We start from the raw sequence: 25,697 nt of genomic DNA, 5'->3' as shown, positions 1-25,697 counted from the left end.
TGGCCAATTGGTCTTAGAGCTGACTACACAAACCAAAACATGTCTGACTGATTTGAAAATAAAAACTTAGCCAGACCAATCCAAATACTTAAAACACAAAAAGAAAAATACCTAAAACATTGGAGAGACGCAACACGCAACAGCCCAACAAAGTAAATTGGAATGCTATTTGGCCCTAAACAGATCATATAATTTGGCAGTATACCTGAGCACAGTGACCGACCCTAAGCTTAGAAAAGTCCTGAGCATAGACTTCCTACAGTATGTGCTGTTGCTTGGGTATTCACAGTAGGCTATTCATAAAAATAGGCGAAAAGTTCCCAGACTTTAGCAAGATTCTGAAATGCTTTAAATTATTAATTTAATAATTGTATTAATTTAATAATTTAAATGAATTCGGAACCACATACAGTACTAGCTTACTCTTAATATTTTTACTAGGATTTCTTTCTGTGATACTTGGTAACACTAGTACGTGGTTCAGAACTCATCAAGGCTGTCCAAGATTGTATACTCTCTTGAGTAACGTTAGGTAGTTATTTGAATAAGTAATTACTTCATGACCGAAAAGTATGCTCTAATCTATATAATGTGTGTGTAAAATGACCGTAAATATGCAGTTTCTTCGGATGAACACCGCAACACACCACCTCGTGCTTCTCGTCACTGAGATTTAAAGCATTATCAGTGCTGAAACAATACACAATATCACATCACATGACAGTGTGTAGTATAAATGTAATCTGGACGTTGTTTTTATTATGTGACCTACCAGCGTCAGTTACCTTTCTTCACTGCCATTCATAAATCGTATGCACACCACAGAATTTCGCCGGAGGAAGAAGGTCACTGGGTACTTTTTGCCTACTCTTTTATGAGTACTGTGAATACCATAGGGGTGAATACGGACATACTTCTTTTGTCGCATACTGTTTTCGCCTACTATATCGGGAAGTGTGCGATTTCGGATGCAGCCCAATTTCATGTTTGTCGACATCTCATACCAACACAAGTTAGCTAATACGCCATCTTGCGACTACCGAGCAAATAACAACTGGCTACGAAATGTAACTTTGCAGATTAATAGCAGGCCAATTATTATTAATAAGAAGAAGAATATAAATTAATACCATAATATTGTTGCAATGTTCCTTGATGCTAGGCCGATTACTTTTTGTACGTTGTAATGGACTATTTTTCTTAGCGGAAGCTTAAGTAGCCATTTTATCCCTGACAAAATGAGGATGAAATTATTATGAAATACCGTTTCGTATGGGAAACGGTAAATTGGACCACACTATATGTTGTAGCCCAACGGCCTCGTTCATGAAATACAATGGTCCATTTAAAAAAACAAATGCTTTTGTTTTAGTGGCCGTTGGTTAAGATTTGGGTAAAGCACTAAAAGCATTCACACTACTGAGCTGAAGTGTCACCGTCCTCCTCGAGCATGTGTTTTTTTATTGAGGACTGACAACCGAGCAAAGTCAGACTGACTGACTGATTGACCAAGATACTCACTATGACCACACCATTTTCTCCCCCGCTGTACATGCAGCGATACCAGTTTGTTATCGATTACGTGCAAACCTACCGACCTAGAAAGGTAAATACATTTCAAACTTGCATTTTAAAATTAAGTTGATGGCCTTGACGCTTCGTTTGAACTCGCGTGCTTATCAGTAGTCTTTTTACATCTTCCTACATGAATTTGATCTCATTTCTCCATCCGCAGGTCATCGATTTCGGATGCGCTGAGTGTCGCTTACTGAAAAAACTGAAGTTTCATCGCAATGGTATACAGTTACTAGTGGGAATTGATATCAACAGTGTCGTACTCCTAAAAAAAATGTAAGTTTGACATTTTGCCTGCGAACTACTCATGTTTGTGTAGTAAGTATACGACATTAAAATGGAAGAACATCTCATAAGGCCAACGTTTTATACTACATAAGTGGAATTAGGGGCCTGCATGTACTTTGTGCCATCTAAAAAAATAATAATCTGGCTTCCTGTGTTCATCCATCTTTTTTCTTGCCAGGCATTCATTGGCTCCACTTGTGAGTGACTACCTTCAGCCAAGCGACGGGCCTTTTACCATTGAGTTGTACCAAGGGTCTGTCACAGAGCGGGAGCCGTGCACCAGAGGATTTGATCTTGTGACATGTGTTGAGCTGTAAGTGTGCCACTGCCACATATCTTTTTTTTTTTTTTTCTCAAGCATATAAACTTAACACTATTTGAAAATTGTATGTTCTACTTGAGTTTTTCAACTTACCAAAGTCTCTCACCCCTTTAAGAATTGAACATCTGGAGCTTGAGAAGGTGGAGAGCTTTTCAGAGGTGGTGTTTGGGTACATGGCACCAGGTGCCGTGATTGTCAGCACACCCAATGCAGAGTTCAATCCTCTGTTGCCGGGCCTGAAAGGCTTCAGAGACTGCGATCACAAATTCGAATGGTCTAGAGATGAGTTTCAGACTTGGTAAGGAAATGTGCAGTATTTAGTGTAAACATTTTCCCGTGCTGATTTAAGATCTGATTTAAGGATACATTTTAAAATCTTTTAGGCTTAAAGGGTTAGTTCACCCAAAAATTAAAATAATCCCATAATTTACTCACCCTCAAGCCATCCTAGGTGTATATATTATGTGGCTTTCTTCTTTCAGCCAAACACAGAGTAATAATTATTAAAAAAAAAAAAATCCTAGCTCTTCCAAGCTTTATAATGAGAGTGAATGGTACCATAGTTTTTGAAGCTCCAAAAAGCACACCCATCTATCATAAAAGTCATCCATACGGCTCCAGGGGGTTAATAAAGGCATTGTGAAGTGAAGCAATGCGTTTTTGTAAGAAAAATATCCATATTTATAGCTTTATAAACTATAATCACTAACCGGCCATACTCGAGTCTACTGTAGTTCCGGTGGAAGAGTGAGCTCTGATCCGACGCAGGGTGAGTAAATTATGGGATTATTTTCAATTTTGGGTAAACCAACTAACCCTTTAAAAAAATCCCAATTCTGTCTCTCCCTCAGGGCTCACAGAGTTTGTAGAGAATATGGTTACTCTGTGCAGTTCACTGGAGTTGGAGTTGGAGAAGCTCTTGGCCACCGGAGAGATGTGGGATTCTGCACACAGATCGGTGTGTTCCAGAGGAATTTTGATGGGATAAATTGGTCCATGAGCAATGCTGAACGCTTGGAACCCTCAGTGTACAGACTGGTGAGAAATGTGTATTTTTTTTTCTTAAGAGGTGTTGCACTTCATCATCGTATCACTTGCACTAAAGAAGTCAGTTTAGTTTAAGCGCTGAAATGCGCTTGATTTCTTTTTGATCACAATAAGACAAAAAACATAATGATCACACATTTTTAATCAAAATAACAACTTGATCGTCTGGTGGAACAATAGACTTTTCTCTGGTGACATGCCAGACCTCTCCAATTATTTAGTCGGTTTAGACCCCGCCCCTTTTGGACTGCAAGCTCGCATTCAGATCTTCCTCCATCCAATCAACAACTCGTGCACTTTTTGATAATGTTTCACTCGGATGTGTCACAACACAGAAGAAAAGATCTGCCGCTACTTCTGTTAACTTGCATACCGACCTTAATATTTGCAATCTTAGAAGGGTTTAGAAGGATGTGGATGTGCTACATGCGGTCATAAACAGCATAAGGTTTGGCAAATTCTCTTAGTAGTATCGTTTTATAATAATCTTTTTGACGAAGAGGTTCTGAATTAGTCCGTATGTTTTCATAGTAAAAATTACTCTCATCCCAGCATGAAATGGAAGTTGGGGCTTAAACAAACTAAATTATTAAAGAAGTCCGGCATATACCACAAAAGATCGAGTTATGACATTTAATTAAAAATTAAACATGCATGAATTTATCGTTCACAATAAGATCAATAACATTGCATTTCATGGCAACTTTAAAACTCACAGGTTTAAGCTAAAAAAAAAAGTTATTTCTTGTCTGAAAACTGCTTATTGCACTCACAACTCATCTTTTGTTCTTGTTCCTCATTAAGTTGTACAAGGTGGTGTATCCAAGCCTGTGTGATAACAACATCTACCAGAAGACTTTGGTTAATGAGGTCCTGTATGAGGCACAACACCTAAAACAGGAATGGCTTAGTAGGCTGAACATGGACTCCAACAACAATGCACATTTTTATGGTCCTCCATTTATGGAAGCTTTGCAGCATGGGGATGCATGTGAGTGGCAGCCTGTCTACCAGCAGGACCGCAGCATTTGTGTGCCCTTGACGCGTGTGTGGTTCAGCCCCAAAGTGAGAGCACTGTGCGGGAGCGTGCAGCGTCTCAGGGAAGAACTGCTGGCGGAGGAGCAGGTGAGGATGAGCGCTGATGGAACGGTGCTAAACCTGCCTGCCGATGATGAGGAAGAGGAAGAAAGAGAAGAGGAGGAGGAGGAGGAGGATGATGATGTGAAAATGGTATCAGGTGTATCAAACAGTGTGGAGGAGGACTGGGATAGAGATCTTGGGGGCTACTGCGGTGTATAACAGATCCGGAAAGCTCTGTAACCAAAATGTAAAAAAGGAAGCTGCACTTGATTGTTCCATCAAAAACATATTAGGACATATTTAGATAATATGGCCAAAACTATTATCGGTTGGAAATGTTCTTGAAAAGACAACCATTAAACGTGTAATTAAAAATGCAAATATGTGACACCTTCTTTGGAATGTGGTTTTATTTAACAGTGTGTGGTACATACCTTACCAGCATCATAACAGAACACATGGCATGGAAGCCACTGTTGGTCAAAAGTTGGAACACAACATTGCGAGACATTTAAAAAGCAATGTCACCTTTAAACATCAGACACAGTACAATTTACGAGGACCAAAACTTCACAGAAGAGATAAAGCCACCATGTTTTTACAACATGTAAAGTACCAGGACCTACTTACAGGTTACGTAAGAGAATTAGGGAAGAAAATGTGGGGTGGGGAGTAAAATCTTACAATATCAGTATCACTAAAGCTCAAATACATAAAAATAGACTTCATTTTGGCAGTAGATCAATTAAAAAATTAAAAAGCAAGTTCAAAGTAACTCATATTACTGAGTGTCTGCTGGAAAGTAATGAGGCTGACAGATCGCAAATAACCTCTAAATAAACGGATATTTGCAAACATTCACCACAGAGCCCTTAAAGGGACACCTTGATGGAAAAACTATGAGATGCTTTTGCGATCCCAGAAGAAACGTTCCATTTGCTCACAAATGTTTTGCATTCCTGTGAGAAACGTTGCTTTCGCTCGTAAAACTTTTGACCGCAAAAAATCTTTTTGCGAAAGAACACAAAAGCACTGAAATTGAATTTTCTCTCCCATCTCATATTTTTTCCGTCACAGTCTCTCTTTAGGAGCTCCGTACATTCGCAGTGTGGTGCTTTGATATTTGTGCAGTAATAGTGAAAGGAAACAATAAACCTGAGATGTGTGGCCGAGTTTAATCCAAGCTTCCTGTCAGTATTTTTTTAGTGTTTGGATCTCAGCGGGCCTAGCAAAGATTACAAAAAAAAAACACTTCGGACACGTTGCGTTGGTGTGACACCCATGCAATTCTGCACTATAACTCTAGACAATATGATATAATCAAGTGCTACAAATAGATACACACTCTCTCAGCTGATAATCCCCAACACACACTTAAATTGCAGAGGCAAGTGAGTTTACATTTATAAAACAGTAAATGGCTTTTGAGAAGATATGGGAATACGGTCACATAAAACTATTGAAGCACTTATGCTTCTGATATGCCCTATAGCTTATTTTACAGACAGAGATACCATGAAAAGTAGTCATTAAAATACCTTCGTTTTAATGATACATCAAGTAACTACAAAAACATGGATAAAAAGGTGTTTTTGTAGTGTTATAGATAGGATTAGAAGAGCTACACGCCGCTTGAGAGCCTTGTGCTAAACATTTCAAGCATTGCTGACATGGTTAAATGCTTCATTCTGTGCTGCTATGTTACTAAGTGTAGCTTGAGAACAGCTCGGCTCATTTTGTCCTTTTGTGAAAGCGTAATATAGTTGTGACGTCATTAATTATGTCATAGACTGCTGCCAGAGAAGTACTTATCAGATATTCACCTGCTGTGTCTATAAACTGAACTGCAAAATGACTTAGTCCCATTTAACATATAATGGAGCTGTAGGAGTTTAATCTACATTTCAATTCTCAAGCCGAAAGTCATTTTCAGCTACAAATAAAGAAGAATAACACATTTAATGTGAATGAGTTAACTTGATCGAAAGCTCAGCCTCAAAACTCCCTACAATGTTGGCGATACATAAAAAGTGAATGCAATGTCCTTCAATTTAAAGTGCTATTCAATTGCACATTTTTTTCAAGTCTGAAAACGGCTCCATCTGTCAAACGTATCACGACTTCTCACACGCAAAAAGTAATACGCGGGTGGGTGAGGACGGTTTGATTTCCATTCGTACAGTAATGAAATGACAAAAAAAATGCGTAAAGAGGTCACCTTCATCTGCAGACATATAGATGTATATGTAAAGATGTATATTATCCACCACATGTTACTGACAGACCCCTTAAAATGGCTCAAACATGTAAACATGGTCAAAATAAACATATCTCACTAAAATAACAATATGAAATATCTTCTTCTTTTTTAAATCAGCGAGAAAAATATAGGGAAAAGCTCTCTGATTTGCAATTGCAGACATATTGTAAGACAAACTTTACCTCACAGTGAAACACAAGACACCAAATGGCAGCCTCATACAGAGGAGCTGTCAGTTCTTTATGTAGCCAGCAGAGGACGCCGTTTCATCGAAAGGCTGAAACAAGTTTGTGACTAACTGCTAATGTGAGAGGAGACGAACATGTCTGAATCTCTTCGTCTCTTTCTCCTCCCACGAAACAGACTTTGGTTATTGACACTTCTCCTTCTGGCATCTCCCAACTCTAGCGTTTAATCACGACCTGTTCGTAGGCACCGGCTCCAACCCTGAAAAGAGAAGAAATCAGCATTTACATACAACTCGGTAAATGCACTGTTTTACACTTTTTTTAAGCGCGTGGGGAATACCACTGCTTACAATTTGATTTTGCTGTGTTATTTAAAGAGACAGTAACCCGAAAATAAAATTGTCATAATTTACTCACCCTCATGTTGTTTCAAACCTACATGGCTTACTTTCTTCTTCTAAAAAGAGATTTAGCAGAAAAGGAGATTTATCAGAACATCCAAGCCCTTTTTTTTTCATATAATGAAAGTGATTGGTGACTGGAGATGTCAAGCTCCCGAAATTACCATAAAAGTAATCCATATAAATCTGTATTATATTTCACATCTTCATCATACAGGCTATTGTATGGCTTTAGAAGACGGCACACAAATACATTTATGATCCCTTTAGGTCCCTAAAGCTTGGCAGATCCAGTCCCCATTCACTTTCATTGTGTGGAAAAGAGCTGCTAGGACATTATGCTAAACATTTGGTTTTGTGTTCCAAAGAAGAAAGAAAGTCATTTGGGTTTGGAACAGCATGAGGGCGAGTACATGACAACATTTTCCTTCAAACTTACCTGGCAGGAAGGTGGTGGCTACCAAGTGCTGTGCTCCCACCAGGACCCACAAACAAGCGCAGACCTTCCTCTGAAACACACACACACACACACACACACACACTTGAATCAGATATCGCCTCCATTCCGCACACAAATTCACGACTTCTCTGGGGGATACAAAAACCAAATCGGTTCAATTCTAATGAGAACCTGTCGGCATGTCATCTAAAAAATAATACGAAAACTAATACAGTAGGACACGCATATAAAGACGGGCTTGGCACAGATACACTTCAATACACCTACTGAGTAGCAGCAGCAGCTCCCGGTAAACATTGCTACCAATTAAACATCCTATTTCTAGCCCTGCGTTTTCTATTTCTGTTTGCACTTGATCCAAGTTTGCTCTGATACCACTCCATCTCAAGCATGACAAATAAATGGGCCAAAATGCGATTTCATGTCAGCAAGAATTCGCCATGTTACGCACAGTGTTAATAGACTATTAGCCATCCGAATTAAATAAAGATGGAATTTATGCAATATTATTAGACATGTTGCTGAACCAAAAAAAAAAGACATTTCAATCAAAGGAGGTGCTTAACCTTCATAAATTCAAACTCAAGAGGTCACACCAAATATTATCTGAGCTGTTTTATTTTTATTTATTTATTATAGGTAATACTATTTACATCACACACTACTTTTCAAAAGTTTTTTTTAAATAATTTAAAAGTCTCTCATGCTCACCCAGACTGCATTATATGGTCAAAAATACAGTAATAACAATAATATTGTGAAATATTATTACAATTTATAATTGTATTTATTCCATTGATGGCAAAGCTGATTTTCCAGCATCATTACTCCAGTCTTCAGTGTCACTTCAGAAATCTTCTAATATGATGATTTGGTGCTCACGACAAATTATTATCAACATTGATCAACATTGTTTTAATTGCTTAATATAAACATTATAAATGAAATGTAGTGCCTCTCTCATACTCTGATGGAAATGTGCTAGTAGTACCTTTAGGGATGTCTGCTAATAAACATGAGGAAGCCATGTTTACCTTCAGCGCTGGAGTCCAGCATACTGTGGGTGAAATCCTGGCTTTGCAGGATCTTCTCTACTACATCATCAGCATCCACCCGTGTGGCATCCACCCTTTTCAGCTGAGACTCCATGGAGTCCTGTTTCACTGGGTACCTTTGTATATATGAGAAAATGAACCTATATTGATTTAATATCCTGCATCTAAAGCTTGATGAATCTTGAGCATGCAGTGGTAGCAGTGTCTGTCTGACCTGCTGGCAGCCCTGTCGGGGGTTGATGGGTGTTCAGGCACAGCAGCACAGACTGTAGGTGGCGCTGTAGTTTGGTCACTCTCCTCACTGGGCTCAGGGATGCTGGCAATGCCAGTGGAAGCACTGCCGATCGAAGTGTTTCTCCTGTGGGAGAACTCCGACAGACTGGAGGAACGCGAGTGACTCGTACTATAGCCTAAGAAAAAATGACACAACATTGTTTTAAAATTAAAATTCAGTTAAAAAAAAAAGGACAGGAAAAAGTTGATCTGCCCTGGTAATGCACAGCCTATATACACTTTAAAAACCTTCATAGATGAATCAATCAGCTTCAGAAAATGAAAACTAGTATGGGCCACCAGTGGAGGGCGAATATCGTCCCATACATGCCTATGCACACACCAACTCCAATGTTTCCGGACAGATATGTGATGACTAGGGTTAGGTATCCTTTACATTTTAGCGATTTCGATTACAATTTAGAATCTGATTCCCAGTTTCGAATCCAATATGCTAAAAAAAAAGGTCAAACATTTAGATATCAAAAAAATGTTTTGTCTTTTTGCAAAACATTCTGTTGCAACTGAAATACCATGAACAAAAACCAGCAGCCTAAAGAACAAATAACTAATAAACTAGACTAACTAATCTGAATTTCAAACATTGTTAAAAGACAAGTACCATATACAGTCAGTAATAAAATAAGAACAAATAAGCAAATTAGCAAATAAAAATACAACTGAACAAAGTTTAGAAATTGAAATCAAATGTAACATAACTGCATAGTTTTTATAAATATTCAAGTTACAAAAGTTATTCAGTCAAGATCAGTGAGTGATTTTCTTTTTCTTTTGACTTTGATTAACAGTAACGACGGCAGCAGGTTTATTAGCCTGCTGTCACTTTAAGACCTAATGCACGGATCCAATATACTGTTATACTGTTCTTTCTCAACTGTTTATGTTCACTTAAAACATAACCGACTGTGTTTACGAGGATATTTTGACATCATTTTGTGTGTATAAGAAGACGAGAAAGAGAACTCAATTCAGCATTCGTACACAATACGGAAGACGGCTTTTTGTGTGTGCGTTCTGGATGTGCCCAGCACAGAAAACAGTGCTCTAGTGCCAATTTGAGTTCTGTTTCACGTCTTTTAGCGCCTTAAAATGCGCACACCGAAATCAATAAGCGGAATCAAACATTTTACTTTTTAAGAAGTATCTAATTCCTGACTTTAAAGGGATGGTTCAGCCGAATCAGCCGGGTTGCTTAGTGCAGGCGCTAATGGATTCGAAGGTTGTATCTCGTAAATTACCACACTAATAATGCCCGGAATGATACCAAACTTCTACAGTAGTACAAATAGATTCTATATTTATTAAACGAGGCATTGGAAAGTTTGTAAGTACATAAAGAGTTTATTTAAATAACACTTGCCTGATGTGCTACCTCTAACCCGGACATCGAGGTCACTTGCGTGATTTGGGAAAAGCCCGTAAAAGTCCTAGCAGAAAGCGATGCATAAGGATGTAGTGTAACGACGCCCAGTTTCAGGAATGCACAAATATTTTGTTGATAGTACCAGTTTGCAACAATTATTAGTTAACACTAAGTTGTCAACACTTAGGAAAAAAGAATGAAAGAAATTGGGATATACCAAAAAAACGTTTCCAGCAACACCGGATAATCGCGCGAGACTTTTATGGGCTTTTCCCAAATCACTGAAGTGACCTCGACGTCCGGGTTAGCGGTAGCATAAGCCATCAAGCAAGTGTTATTTAAATAAACTCCTGATGTACTTACAAACTTTCAAATGCCTCGTTTTATGAGTACAGAACCAATTTGTACTACTGTAGAAGTTTGGTACCATTCCGGGCATTATTAGTGGGGTAATTTACGAGATACAACCTTCGGATCCATTAGCGCCTGCACTAAGCCATTCGGCTGATATATCTAAATAAGCTCTCGTCTGGCTCGAGGTCATGGTGCAAAGGACCCTAGGTTGAAATTACTCCCGAACCATCCCTTTAAGTATCCAATTCCAGAATTGGAAATTTTAGATTTCCAACAGTGAGGACTTCTGTTTGCTTTGTGGGACTTTAAAACTAATTTGACACTTTTGAGATGCTCTAATGCAAAAGGTCAAAGTGAGGAATGTGTAACTGAATCTAAGAGAATAGCTTAATGAAATAAGGACTGAGTGCTGTCTCCTCTCTGGAAGTACTAGAGGAAGTAGTGTTATCAAATTAGATCTGGGACATTTAATCCAGCCATTTTGTGATAGCACAGAATCTTTCTAAGAGCCCAGTTTCATATTATTTAATAAAGCAAATAGCACTTTCCACAAACTGAAAACAAAATGGGGCTTTAAAATGTCTAGTTTAGCAAAATGGTCAGTGAAAGGAGATGCTTAATTTGTTAATTGTTCAAATTCAAAAGGTCAAAATAATGGGTCACCAAAAAGTACCCTATATGTGGAAAGTGCAACCTAACTAAATACAATGTATAATATTATGAATTTGCGCACACATTCTTTCTTTCTCATATGTGCACACATATCTTCACTCCATCACACAGAACAGTGTCGCATGACATGCAGCCTACATGCAAAATACAAAATTCTTGAATCATCTTGCAATACAACGGCATGATGTTGATTGACAGCCTGATGTTACAGCCAGGGTAGCAGACAATACAATTCATTCAAGTCGAGCAAGACAGCAGTCACATCGACACATCGGCAATTAGTGACCAGGGAGAAAAACAGTGGAAAAGGAAAGCCTACCTGATACTTTGGACTGCTGACTAGCATAACTGGACGTTCGAGAGTGTCCGCACAGCCCCAGTTCATCAGGCAGAGAGCCACACTTCCCTGATGTCTCTGTGGACATAAGGGATTCAGTTCAGTCCTAATTAATCCTGCTCAATCGCTTTACGGGATTCAATGCCAATTTAACCCGTTCTTCTCCTATTTTTTTAACCTTATAGTAGATTATTATATCTGACAGCCATGCACTTGTCCATTGAGAGTTTTCAGGCATTCAATATGATTTGGCTATTTAAATTAGGGCTGTTGATTAGAAAATCAACATTCTCAAAATAAAACTTCTGGAAATCGATTAGTCAGTTAGACAGGTTTAGGGTCATGACTCATGTCCACCAGATATTGATCGGACATATAAGGGATATATAAATGGCAAACATGGCTCAATTTCAATAAATATATTTTTATTTAATACATAAATATATATACACTAAATACCTACAACCTTTTTTGCCACTATAACCTTTAGTGTTCACAAAGAGAAAAATGCATTATGGATATTAATTGCTCAGCAAAATAAAACATTTGTTGAATTGGTTACAAAGGTTTATGATGATTGTAGCCTTTAAAATTGCAAGCACAAGGTTTTATTTCCTGTGTTAGCATATTTCCTATTAAAACAGGAAGTTGAGGCATGACCCATTTTTAAATGTTCCTTCTGTTTACATCACACCTATGAATCATGATTTACTACTTGCTTCTAGTTGAGAGCAGGTGGTGTATTAGAAGGAGGGAATTTCTTATTCTATTAAGTATTTAATTGGCTAGAAATTTGCATATGCACATAATAATAATAATTTTCCTAAATTTTTTGCCATTCATATTTTGTTCCCGGATATTTATTTATTTTATTTTATTGTACATTTTAAGTACGCTAGCATCAGTGTCTTAAACTATAAAAAAATAATTAAAATAAATTATAAATATTAGATGGAAAACGTACACTTAAAAACTAAAATTTTAAATGTTGCCTTTGACAATTAAGTTTTACTTGAACTTAAACTAATAAAATAAGCATTAAAATGACTAAAACTGTTGACAAATTTGACAAATGCAACAAAACAAATATTTTACAAAAACTAAGAGAAAATAAAAATAAGAGCTAATTCAAAATATTAATAAATACAATAATAGTATATAAAAAGTGCTAAAATAACACTGGCTAATATATGCACTGTCTTAAAGGTAACATTAAGCAATGCTTTTATCGCTTGTTTCTGCTCAATGCCTAATAGTGCCCCCTACCGTATAACAGTGAAAACACGGAAAGCTGGAAAATTCCGTCAATGGCAGGGAAGCGTTCTCATAAATGATGTACAATTCCGTCAATGGCGGAAAAGAGTTAAAGGGATAGTTCACTTTGAAATAAAATGTTGGTATGTTTTAGCTTACCTGAAGTGCATCCAAGATGTAGGTGTCTTTGTCTCCGCAGTAGTTTCAATTTTGATATTTTTAGGTCAAACCGTTCTTGTCTGTCAGTCATATAATGCAGGTATATAGGCACTGTCTCCAAAAGCATGCAGAGATGTCTCTAATAGCATGCAGAGAAAAGTCCAAATTAAACAATTCCCCATCGTAAGTGCACATTGATGGCCTAAGACACGAAATAAGCGGTTTGTGTGATACAGTATTTATATAGTTTTTATATATAACCACCTTTTACACAACCACGTCCAAGTGATCTGTTTACTTCGTATACGTAAGTGCCGTAGAGCGCCGGAAGGCTCCGGAAGTGGTCTCTCGCGCGTGTACGTCACTCATTGTTTACACCAGAACCTATGCACAGAACAGAGATTGTAGGTAGGACGGCTAATAGAAATGGTACTAGTTTGCGCTTATCCGGGATGTTTAAACCGCTGTAAAAAAAAATACATTTACGTAAGCTCGCGCGAACTCATCCGGGAGACCACTTCCGGAGCATTCCGCCGCTTTACGGCACTTACGTAGACTAAGTAAACAGATCACTTGGACGAAGTTGTGTAAAAGAGATAAAAACGATATAAATACTGTTCGTTTTATCACACAAACCGCTTGTTTCGTGTCTTAGGCCATCAATGTGCACTTACGATGGGGAATTGTTTCATTTGGACTTTTCTCTGCATGCTATTAGAGACATCTCTGCATGCTTTTGGAGACAGTGCCTATATACCTGCATTATATGACTGACAGACAAGAACGGTTTGACCTAAAAATATCAAAATTGAAACTACTGCGGAGACAAAGACACCTACATCTTGGATGCACTTCAGGTAAGCTAAAACATTCCAAAATTTTATTTCAAAGTGAACTATCCCTTTAATAGCTACAAAACTCTAAAATATTAAAGCTGAAAAACAATTAAAAATATCTACATCAAACCGTTGCTCTCACTGACCATCCTGACCAATCTCTAAATGAGTCTTCTCCACAAACTCCCTTCAAAAGAGTATCATTTATCTGCCAAAATCCCAGGCCAAATCATATATGTAACTCTTCAGCATGTTCCTCTGAACAAATGGTGATACTGAATAATTCATCAATCGCCTCAGACAGCAAGCCACTTTTGGCATCTTGTCTTGTATTCCATAAAAATTTCAGATTAAATACTATGAATATTAACAGCTTTAATATTGTTCAGTGATCGCAACTCAAAATCACTACAGAAGTGGCACTTGTAAGCTGATCATGTTTTATGAATTGTAAGCCTGCTCTTCATCATAAGCAGTCAGTCATAGTGAATCACTATGAAAACCGAGTTAGGAGTCAACAGCGGCACATGGCTAAATTATACATTAAAGACTAAAGCTTTCGCCAGCCTCTGGACGGAAAAGGCACACAGCATGTATGAGGGGAAAGAAAGGATAAAAGAGAGAGTGGGGGAGAGAGAGCACTCTTTCAAGCTCCTGTTAGTTCAGCCGCATCAAATCAAACATACAGTCTTGTTCTTTACTACAGGACTGGATGCAGGATTAATGAGAAGCTTTTTAAAGGGTGTTTGATTTGGACAGTTGATTAGAGCAACCAACATAATGCAAACATAAAAATATAAGAAATGCATACACATTTAAGCACATGTAAAGGACAAATGTTTTTAAAAAAAAACAAGGTCTGTGTATGGAGCTGCTGTATTTGTGCGTCTCATTCCGATTCATTGCAAACAGTGACAAGTGCATCTTGTGTTAAGTTTACCTGAGAGGCTCAGAAAAGGTTTCTGTGTGTCTCCTCCTTTCCTGTCTTCCAGCAGGCTCTCGGCATCACCTTGAATGCCTATCACCATGGCGGTGGACGGAGGCCTAATACATGGAGAACCCGCATTCAACAATATGGTTTAAAAGGATTTGAATAAACATGCTGAATTAAAGAAGCAAACCATTTCAGTCTGCCTACTGACGGTGGTCCAAAAGCAACCCCCAGAATCCCCAAACTCCATACTCTCTCCACGCTTTAACCCACACAAATGTTTTTAGCAGGTTTTTGCCTTCACGCACAGTGTGTGTGTACATGTGTGGGTGGACAGTGTTGGTTTCCAGTATGCAAATCTGTGTTCAAAGCTCTGACTAATCCAGAGCACAAATTCACACTCCTTCCCAACAACACGGGCCATTTCTGAGAAAATACTATTATAGCAACTTCAAATGTTTAACAGGAAAAGGTCTCTGTGGGTCTTTAGCTAAATCTAAATTTAAAAATGCAGACAGGATGGCATAGAGATAGAAATAGGCCCTTTTCACGACCAAACTTCAATTCTTTCTCCCTTCAATACTGAATTATAACACATTCGCAACGCAGTCAAAAGTAACACTCACGTTTTGAAGCAGGGGTCCCCAGACATCAGCTGTGTGCTAATAATCACCTGCAGGCAAAGACAAATGACAAAAAATAAGAAACTGGATGTGTATGACATTTAACATTTCATTTTTGTTTTGTTTTTTACTGTTTGTTTTTTTTAAGTTTCAAGCCAATCAACCGGGACCAACTTTGCAAACACAAATTGAGCAAAATCACAGTTTCACAGTGGAAAGTAGTCTTTGTATATAACCTGCGTTGTACTCTCCTAAGCTGTCCACTGTAAAATGCCCTGTGCGCAAGCAAACTTTTGGGTTGTACTGCTCAGAAACAGCTTTATAAATAAACCTTAACCTCTAAAAGCAAAAGCGATTTTGCTTTCTCATCCAAACACACAGCGTCTCCGTGACATGACGACAACACTTTTAATTCACTGAAACCTGTCCTACTTTCTTTGCACGTTCCTTTGGGGAAGTAGTATCTGGACTTTGATCAAGGCTTTTTAGGCAGGTCTGAATCAGTGTTCTCTGTTAGACAGAATAAATCACTTTGTGGGAGACTATGAGCTTTAGTAACTTCGCAGAACGTATACATGCACAAACAAAGACATTACACACTAAAAGAAAAAGAAAATATTAAAAAGCATATGACCCCTTTAAGATATTTTAGTTGAGGAGTTTGTAATACCAATAGCACCACTAAGAAACACTAACTAACTTATAACTTAAAGGGATACTTCAGGATTTAGCATTAAGCTTTGTATCAGTGCTTCCCTCCATTTTGCATCATCAGAGGCTTTTTTGGCCAGAGGCTAAAAACTACAGCCAGTAGAAGGCGCTAGATACGCATGTTTTCAATCCGCCCATAGAGGGTGGATATCAATCAGAGAATGTACAAATAGTGTCAGCCATCTTTTATTGGAAGCTAAGCTAACAGGTTCTTATTCTGTGGAGAAAGCTGAGTAGTAGGGGTTACCATCCTCTTTTTCCCAGACATGTCCGGCCGTCGAGATCGTCCAAAATGTCCGGGATTTGGCTTTTGCTTTCTGCAGTCGCCATTCATTGTTTACATGCACACCTTTTGTTTCAATCTAACTGAATTCATTCCGATTGGTGAATCTGAGTGTAGTGTTTACATGAACGCTAAACAAGTGATGGGTTAATGTGCGTTTTAACATTGCTAAGGAAATTCCAGCTCCTTCCTGAGAGATACGGGACCGGTGCGTCTCACAGGTGCCGCTCATCAGTAATCACGCCACCGGCCTCGCGTCGTTATCCCGCGGCCGTCAGTCTCGTCCTGCTTTCCACATTAAACATAATGAATGGCGACTGTAGAGCGCAAAAGACGAATTCTGGACATTTTTGGCGATCTCGAAATCCCGGGCAGACTTGTTACGGAGACTCACTAGTAGCATAGCCTTGTTGTTTAACTGCGCTCTGTTACCAGTAGGCGTGGCCTCGTAGGGCAGTGAAGCAAGTGCATTCTGGGAGTTTTTGTCTTTCATCCACATGAGCCACAAATACATTTTCTGGCTTTTCTCAGTCTAGAAGGCTCCAAATTCAAAAATAATTTCACATTTCTTCTACATAAATGACCCATTTTAAATACACATTCATCTTTACAGAGGTGAAGTATCCCTTTAATAGCCACAAGAAGTTACATAAATCAAGACTCAAAGCATCAATGTAGTTTAGCTGAGAAGAAATATCCTGAGAGGAAGTCTGAGCCTTTTTCTATACCTTAAGGATGGAGTTGTCTTGTCTAGTGTTTTTGGTGTCATAACCCTCCAGCAAACACCTGCGTGTGGTGCTACCCGATCCCGCAAACTCCGCCAGGTTGAGATCAGCAAAACCCAGCTATACAGAGAGACAAAGCAGTACACATTCAGGAAAAATGTTCAGTTTAATCTTGCTTTTGCCAATAAAAAATGTGTAAAAATAAAAGGCAATGGAGCTTTTGAATAAAAAGCTAAATAAAAAGGTTAATGCCTTTCTGAACAGAAGTGCCCTGCTCATACACAAACAGAAGCGCATACAAACACAATGTTCCAGGGTGATCTATTTTTAGCAGCTACTTTGCTATCAATATTTTATAATCCTCTCAGAACGGTCTACTTGATGAATGCCCTGTGTTAGTTTCCATTCATGAAAGGTAAATTGGTTTAAAAAAAATGTTTTTTATGCTATGAATAAGCTAAAATGATTTTAGCTATATAAAACAGTAAATGTAAATGTTTATATTTTAGTTTTTTTTCACCATTTAGAATCACATTTGAGTTTTTTTGGAGTTGATTTAAATAGTCCTGCAGTGTGACTACTATTTTAATAGAAAAAACTATTCCAGATACCTTCTCAACAATCATCATGCTATAAAAAGCAAATGTGTAATAATCACAAAATAATTTGAAAATGCTTAAATCGTTTTAGATGACTTACAGCATGTCAAACATTGCACATCATGTCAGCTACTCAATTATATTGAATAGTGTTGGCATGTTTAATACAAAAATTCTTTAAATTACCTTTGCATACGTCTTTCCACCTTTAAGTTCCTGTTACATAAAAAAAAAAAAATCATTCTCAGTATTTCAAAAAACTGTTTATTGCAAACCAACAGAGTGTGCAGGAGTGTGTCTGTACCTTTCTGACTGAAACTCGACACACACAGGGGTCAAGGACTCCAGTTCCAGCATTTGCGCTCATTTTACAGGGAAAGGAGAATCTTTTTCTCCAGCGTACACAGTTTGCCTGGACCGTCTCCCTGTAAAACACGAACACACATCGGGTTGTTAATGCAAGGTGTCACTGTAAAGAACACAGCATTGGCTTAAGGCTTTAAAACAAACACGCACTCGTCCAAAACAGCGTGAACCCTCTCTCACACTATCTGCATTTGCAAAAATCCAACAGGGGTGGACAGTTCCTGAGGCATTGCTCCTCAGGGAGATTTTGAAATGATTTCACAACAGAATGAGTCACATAATCCAGCCTCAATTCAATAGAGTGATTTTAATATTCACTACAAGTCGACTGCATTAAAAGAGTCTGACTCACATTCTGTGATTAATTAGAGCCTGGAGTCAGAAGGCCATACTGACAACAAGAAGTTGAATTAATTTCCCATCTGAAAAAGGACCTCCCTGTGCAGGAGTGTTCTGCTTCCTAATTAGACAGATGTTTGCAGACAGGGCAGACGAACGAGACCCAGAGGGCTTTTGGAGGGATATGAGTCTATGAAATGAACTTCAGGGAAATTGTGATGCTATTGTACACACGTAAGAGAGTGATGTGAATTTAAGGATGAAGTTGTAGTCAAAGGACAGGGCTGCTAACTCAAAGATGCCTGGTAGGCACTCCAGGGGGACGTCCTGCATTACTTTGGTCAAGCAGCATTGCTTGTAAAACTCGATTTTCACATCTGACTAAAATGTCAGTGGTATTGAGGGAAAGTGTACCATATTAATACATAAATATTTCGTTAAAAGCACATATGGACTACTGTTTGGGGGGGAATAAGTCTCTTATGCTCACCAAGGCTGCATCTATTTGATTATAAATATAGAAAATATTATTACAACTTAAAATAACTATTCTATTCTAATATTTTTTTGTAAATGTACTTTATTCCTGTGATGTTATATATATATTTATACCCCAAAACATGACCCATGGGAGATTATTGAGGGAAAACTCCTAGTTAATAGTAGATGTGTGTTCTCTAATATAAAGTGTGACCACATTTAAATTAAAAAAATTAAAAAAAACAAATCCACACCACATACTACACTTGCATTAACATCCTCATATTCTATCATCTCATAACGGTCCACAATGACGTCTATGGGGAAGGGAACACAGCCAAAATAACACATAATCGGGCACCTCCCATCCAGCTGGAGAGATTCCCTGCCATAAGACTCAAGCTTAGTGGCGATTGAGTCATTGGGTGAAACCACAGCTGGATGAAACCCTCAACTCTGATTCTCTCACCAAGACTTCCCTAAACAAATGTCAATATATGTATCCTCCCAACAAGAAATTATTTCCCTTCTACTAAACATGGGCAGTTTCTAAGGAAATAAACAGTGTGAGAGTTCCCTACTAACAACACAATGACACATGTAGGAATGATTCATAGTGGCTGTAATGCTCAAAATATCACACTTTTTATTCACAATAGATGGGCAGAGGGAAATGATCCTGCTGTGTCAAGAAAAACCTCAGAGGACTTAGCCAGCACTGAAAACCCTGGACGAAGAGTACGTTTACACGACAAGGATGTACTGCAAACGGAAAAGTTTTCCCAGTTTAAGTTTTTTTGCGTACAGACAACAACGTTGTCAAAACGAACCCCACTCATACGGATATACAAAAACAACTAAAAACGCTGCATTATACAGGCCAGTAGTTTACGATGTCACTTTGTAAAGAAACACTACACGCGTGTCTATAGACTGAACGCATAAAACGCATGCGCATGACATCAGTTTTCACTTTTTTGTAGTTTACGCGGAAACAATGCATAACAAGTACCGGTATCCCATTTTTAGTTGTCGTGTAAACGGTCCCTAAGGCTCTACAGATCTTTGCATGACTCTCTGTAAACAACAACCTGCATTTCACTTTATAAATTGAGCTCTTGACATGCATATTACAACAAAAAACATTGACAACAAGTTAAAATCTATGCAAAATTAATTTAGCAAGCCATTTTCCTCTGTAATAAGACATATTTCTGAGCGAAACAGGGATACTAATCAAGATGCCATCAAATTATATTACATTTAGATTTCATGTTGATTTTAACTGTTATTACTCCTTAGCACTCCATCCATTACCAGTCCAAACAAAGTGCTGCTTTGCTGCCTCTTCTCACCAACATAAAGGTGGCACTGCAAACTTATAATAAAAGGAGGACATGATAATGTCAGGTAATATGACTCCTTTCCTAACCAATATGATTATAGGCAAATTACCGGCAGTGAGACTATAAAAGAAAAACTGCAGACTCATAAATCAGACATACAACCCGGCCAAGGCCAGAGCTCCAATCGATACAGGATGCTCCATATTTGTAATAACTGCACCACAGGTCAAACTTAGACTTTTGCTTTCCAGCCATCACATAATGAATCATGTTTAGCCTCTGACACTCAGATATATAATATACACCATTAGCGCACAGAGCTTGGAACAATTCAGCATCACAATAACCTTCACTACAAAGCACTAATAATGTGAAAACACAAAGAACATAATGAATTTAGTAGCATTATGTGCTAATGCCATGCATTAATAGCACAAATGAAAACAATTCTTCCTGGAAATCCTTTATGGTACAATACTTGTTTTCCCATTGGTCCATTAGACACAATTATGCATGTGCTAGAGTCATTAGCATCACTCCTCTCATGGGAAAAACAAGCTGTTAATCTCATTGATAGAATTGATTATGCCAAAATGTGCAACAGACCTAATATTGTAATACAGAACCATAACCATGACAAGCCACTGGTCTGATTTCCGTATTTAGAATATATGCCGTTGCCATGGCAAAGTCAGTTGAACGAATGAGAGCAGGAGTGCGTTGGTTCTGTGTGCTTCTTCCTTGGGTTCTCCCAAAGGATGTCTGCGATGAAACAGGAGTTCTTCAAAAGGATCTCACCACAGGCAGATGGAGGCACACTCAAGCCTAGAAGATACACTCACGAACCTCAAGACACTCCCTGCAAACTGCAGTTGGAAAGAGAAGCACTGGTGCAGCCCAAGCTAGATCTAAGCTGCAGCAGTCTACAACTCTCTTTCTGTATGGATGAATATGTGAACATGTATTGTGGTGGGAGAGATGCTTTGAGGAGAATGTGTCATGGTGAAGTTTGACAGCCCACTGTCACTGCCTGACACGTTAATATTTAACTGTGGGAACGGGAAGCCTTTGTATTGCGGAGCTCCAAAAGCGAGTGACAAACGTTGCAGTAGAACAGACAAACTGAGAGGGAAAAGACAGCTGATTTTGTACAAATCGTTTTTTAGGGGATCAATTCATTTGATCCATTTTATTGATTAATTGGATATTGCACATCTTGATCAGTCCACAAGTCTAATAAATCTAACACATTGTGTGCAAAACTTGTTTCAAATATGAAAGTTAACATAATATAAATTTTAATGAAATAAATAAATAATAATAAAAACTACCAAACCACAAACCCCGACCCATCAACAATAAAATTACCTTTTATTATTAATTTTATTATTATTAATTAGTCATTGCAGTCCTTTTTTCCTCTCTGCTGGATGCTATGTAGAACAGTTCAATGTCACAGGGACTTCTGGGAAAATCTGTCTGTTTTAGACTGAAACGTATCATAAAGAAGTAAACAGGGACAGAAAGAGTGACGCAATATTCCTGAAGCTCAAACAACATGGTGCTAGTAACACCAAGATCATGGGTTTGATTATCAGGGAACGAGTGAACTGATCAAAAGTAGGCCTATACCTTAAATGTACAATGTACAGGGGCTGGACAACGAAACTGAAACACCCGGTTTTAGACCACAATAATTTATTAGTATTGTGTAGAGTCTCTTTTTGCAGCCAATCCAGAATCATTTTGTCTTGGGAATGACAGATACAAATTCTTCACAGTGGCCAGAGGGATTCCTCTTGCAGAACAGACGTCAGGTCATCAGGCACAGTAGGGAATGCCATGATATTGCAGCCCAAACCATCACTGATCCACCCCCGTGCTTCACTCTGGGCAGCAACAGCAAAAGAGCTTAAACCTCTATGGGGCTTCTCCACACCAAGGTGAACACAAAGAACAATACATGTTTCACACTGTCCACAGCCCAGGATTTGCACTGTTGGAACAAATAAATCCAACAACTGGCATTGGCAAGAGTGACCAAAGGTTTGGCTATAGCAGCCCAACCATGAATATTGACACTGTGGATGTGGAGCTCCCCGACGAACAGTTTTGGTGAACAGGAGAGTCGAGGTGCTCATTTAATTCTGCAGTGAGTTGGGTTTATATTTTTTTGGATACAATCCGGGTTAGTACCTGGACATCCCTTTCAGACTGCTTCCTCTTATGTCGACAGTTATTCCTGTCGGATGTAGTTCGTCACGTAGTGGTATGCTGACATTTCCCTGGATGCCATAGCTCTCGATACAACGCAAAGACTTGAGCCAGATGAGACGAGCACCAACAATTTGTCCTCTTTTGAACTCTGATATGTCTCCTATTATTTTGTGTGGATTGCAATATTTTATGTAAAGCTGAGCTATTGCACTGCGGATTCAACCTTCACACTCTGCTCTAAGTGAAGATTGGCCACACAGGCCGCGCATAGGCGTGAAACCTCAAACACTAGGCTATGGCCAGTGTTTCAGTCTTATTCCAACCCCTATAACCCCTGGATAAAATTATCTTTAAGCCAAATGCATGAATAAATTAAACATAACACTGGAGGGTCCAGCACTTTTCACATTTACAAGACATTCATCATGCAGAAATAATCTGTAACACTGAACAGTTCTCTTTGCTGCTCTGATGCATTAACATACTGCATGGAGGTCAACCTGTGTGCAGATCTGAGAACAGAACAGCTCGTTCACACACACACACACACACACAGTTTTAATGCGTGGCCTGAAGTGACTCAGATCAAGAACTGCTTAAAAAAATAAAGCACAAACAGCATACAGGATGGGGATTACGGTAATTGATAAAAGTTAAAAATTAAGAACAGCAAGTAAACGCAGACCAAATTTTGCTTGTTCTCCTGACATATTTTCCCAGTGGGTTAAAGTGACTTTTTAGCTCAGGAAGTATTATTTTTCAACTGTCAATGTCAGTGACATCTTCATATTCACATTGATCAATCCAAGAGCAGTCCACTTCCTTATGATTATTTTTATCCATGCCCTCTGCCATACTATAATTACTAACTAATATTTACAGGAATTGATGTCAGATTCCGCACCAGGCCATTTTCTCTTGAGTAAAACTTAAAATAAAAATATGACTTAGCCAACATGCTGATATTTGAGTAGTTTGGAAAAGGGGTTTGACACCTAAACTTTAGGTTTTTGACAACCTAAAGTTGGCTAAAAATCTACATGAAATTAATTAATTTTAAGTAAATTCCACATAATATGAACATTATATGTAAAATAATCCTACACTACTAATCTAACATGACAATATGAAGTCACCATTAAACATGCTTTGAAATTATCAGACCTACAAAAACACAAAAGTGTTGACTTCAGTCTTGACATAAGTAAGTTAACTTAGTACATCTCTTACACAAGAACGTAAAACAACTAACGATCTTTAGACCCTTTAAAGCAGACCCTTCGTCCTCCAGCTCTGAATATATACGTAGCCTACTACTATGTGCACTAATTTCTGATTCTTAATATGAATGAATATCCTATATGTTTTGGTTATGCTTTATTAGAGAGCAATACAGAATGAAAGCAGCCCAATATCACCTATTCCCATAATAATACTAACGTTACCCATCTTCATTCATCCACATTTAACAGCCTCCTTACCGCGATGACTCCTCCGAAAATCCGCCGTCGAGCAGGCGGACTTTGCAGAACAGAACTCCGTTCACGAACGGAACCGAAGACAGCTCGTCAAGCTCAAAATCCACTCTGAACTTAAACTTCTTTTTCTTCATCATCTTGACGTCGATTGCTACCAGTCCTGTTGCGCTCGATAGTACCTTTGGTCATACGCGGTGGAGGAGCATCACTTTTATTTGCACATCTTTGGTTAACCTCTGTTGTTGGAGCTGATAGCCGTTAGCCACTACTAGAATCTCCCTTTGCTGATGATGATGATGTAAGAAAGCTAAGCTAACGATAATAATATAGTCTTAAGGAATTATTCTGTCTACTAGGCTACTACATCGTTACAGTAAAAAAAAGATGTTACTGAAAACGGATATGCAGCCTGTGGATGATGCCTGTTTCGCTCGGTAGAGGCTTGTGTTGTGCTGCTGTATTGTGTGTTGTCGTGTACAGAGCTATCTCTAGATGGCTCTGGTGGTCGTGTAGTAGTGGAAACACAGGCGACGCTTCTTAAAGGGCCAGTCAACTCATAAAGCTAGTGTGAAGCAGGGGGACAAAGGACAAATCATAGTTCAACCAGTTCACATCTAAAGAAAAAACATTTTTTTTATTGTATATAATATTGATAGCCTACTACACAAACGGAGAAATCCTTAATATTTACCAATGTACAACACAACATAATAATGTGTAACGTTGTAGCCTACTCAATTTGATGTGACACTGAGTTGCGTGAGAGAATCCGCTGGTGTCATTTGATAAATTATCAGCTGAAAATAGTGCTGTTGTAATAATTTTATTTTAGCACAAATTTGTAGGCCCTATTATAATTATGTTAAGTACTAGTATGTTTATAATAAATACATATTTGGGGAGTAAATTAATATATTATTTGTAATAAGTGGTTGCATGGTATACAACTGTGCACTTCTATATACAAAATAAGCTATATTGTCAGAAATGTATTTATTAATAATAACAATAATGATAATAATAATAACAGTAATAATAGACTATTATTATTATTATTGTTGTTGTTGTTGTTATTAAATATTTAAAATATATAAATAATATTGCTGGTAGCCTATTTTGTATTTTGTATTTTGTTGTTGTTGTTGTTGTTCTAGGCTACATACAGTGAGCAGGTAGTGGTCCTACCGTTTGTAAATAATAATAATATTAATAAAAAATAAAAAATAAAAATGCACCAGTGCCATCTCGTATGCCGTTTTCATTTCAGCTACTTGTGTGAGTTCTGTGGAAATGAAAGGGTAAAGTTCACCACTAAAAACTTCAGAGTGGGATGATTCTGAATCTACACAGTCACGCAATAATATGGCACAACACTGACCACTAGTGGTTCTTAGTAGTCTAACACCTGCCATTCGCAGAAAAGAACGAACTTTGTAGGCTACTGCGTATTTGTATGTATATAATCTTATGACTTAACACACACTAGGTGGCGCTGCAACACTTCGATTGTGGTGGTTCTGAGCTAAACTTTTAGGAACAGAAGAAAAAGTGAAACTATTGAACGCAAAATGTTCAAATTTTTTATTCGCACTTCTTGCTAAAAAAGAGACAGACTATATTCACTCAAACAAAACAAATCATATTTTGGGGTTAT

General features: G+C 38.1%; 2 protein-coding genes across 5 annotated transcripts; one reads left to right on the top strand and one right to left on the bottom strand.

Moving 5' to 3' along the window:
* The first annotated feature begins 831 nt into the window (after positions 1-831).
* Positions 832-4,862, top strand: henmt1 (HEN methyltransferase 1). The gene is made up of 6 exons (XM_079584284.1): positions 832-1,606; positions 1,736-1,851; positions 2,042-2,176; positions 2,301-2,483; positions 3,037-3,223; positions 4,037-4,862. Exons 1-6 carry the CDS (start codon positions 1,523-1,525, stop codon positions 4,529-4,531), a joined length of 1,200 nt encoding a protein of 399 aa, XP_079440410.1. The 5' UTR covers positions 832-1,522; the 3' UTR covers positions 4,532-4,862.
* Positions 4,711-24,575, bottom strand: fam102bb (family with sequence similarity 102 member Bb). 4 transcript variants are annotated; one of them, XM_079584286.1, is made up of 11 exons: positions 24,047-24,575; positions 18,122-18,242; positions 18,004-18,033; positions 17,222-17,338; positions 15,503-15,549; positions 14,886-14,989; positions 11,679-11,774; positions 8,891-9,086; positions 8,656-8,792; positions 7,601-7,670; positions 4,711-7,019 (listed from the first exon to the last, which is right to left on the bottom strand). In XM_079584286.1, exons 1-11 carry the CDS (start codon positions 24,178-24,180, stop codon positions 6,977-6,979), a joined length of 1,095 nt encoding a protein of 364 aa, XP_079440412.1. In that variant the 5' UTR covers positions 24,181-24,575; the 3' UTR covers positions 4,711-6,976. The 4 variants fall into 4 exon arrangements, with proteins under 4 accessions (XP_079440412.1, XP_079440411.1, XP_079440414.1 ...); XM_079584285.1 differs by having other exon boundaries at positions 8,656-8,816; positions 24,047-24,558; XM_079584288.1 differs by lacking the exon at positions 11,679-11,774 and having other exon boundaries at positions 24,047-24,521.
* Between the last annotated feature and the right edge of the window lie 1,122 nt (positions 24,576-25,697).

Source organism: Phoxinus phoxinus (genome assembly GCF_949152265.1).
Source record: "Phoxinus phoxinus genome assembly, chromosome: 16".
NCBI classification, from domain to species: Eukaryota; Metazoa; Chordata; class Actinopteri; order Cypriniformes; family Leuciscidae; genus Phoxinus; species Phoxinus phoxinus.
The sequence above is the reverse complement of the archived record's forward strand: the minus strand, read 5'-3'. Positions and strand labels throughout refer to the sequence as shown.

Coding starts and splice junctions, on each gene's coding strand:
- henmt1 (XM_079584284.1), top strand. CDS start 1,523: ATGACCACACCATTTTCTCCCCCGCTGTACATGCAGCGATACCAGTTT. Junction 1,607..1,735: donor AAACCTACCGACCTAGAAAG/GTAAATACATTT, acceptor CTCCATCCGCAG/GTCATCGATTTCGGATGCGC. Junction 1,852..2,041: donor GTCGTACTCCTAAAAAAAAT/GTAAGTTTGACA, acceptor TTTTCTTGCCAG/GCATTCATTGGCTCCACTTG.
- fam102bb (XM_079584285.1), bottom strand. CDS start 24,180: ATGATGAAGAAAAAGAAGTTTAAGTTCAGAGTGGATTTTGAGCTTGAC. Junction 17,339..18,003: donor GTGGAAAGACGTATGCAAAG/GTAATTTAAAGA, acceptor CTCTCTGTATAG/CTGGGTTTTGCTGATCTCAA. Junction 7,020..7,600: donor AGCCACCACCTTCCTGCCAG/GTAAGTTTGAAG, acceptor TTCTCTTTTCAG/GGTTGGAGCCGGTGCCTACG.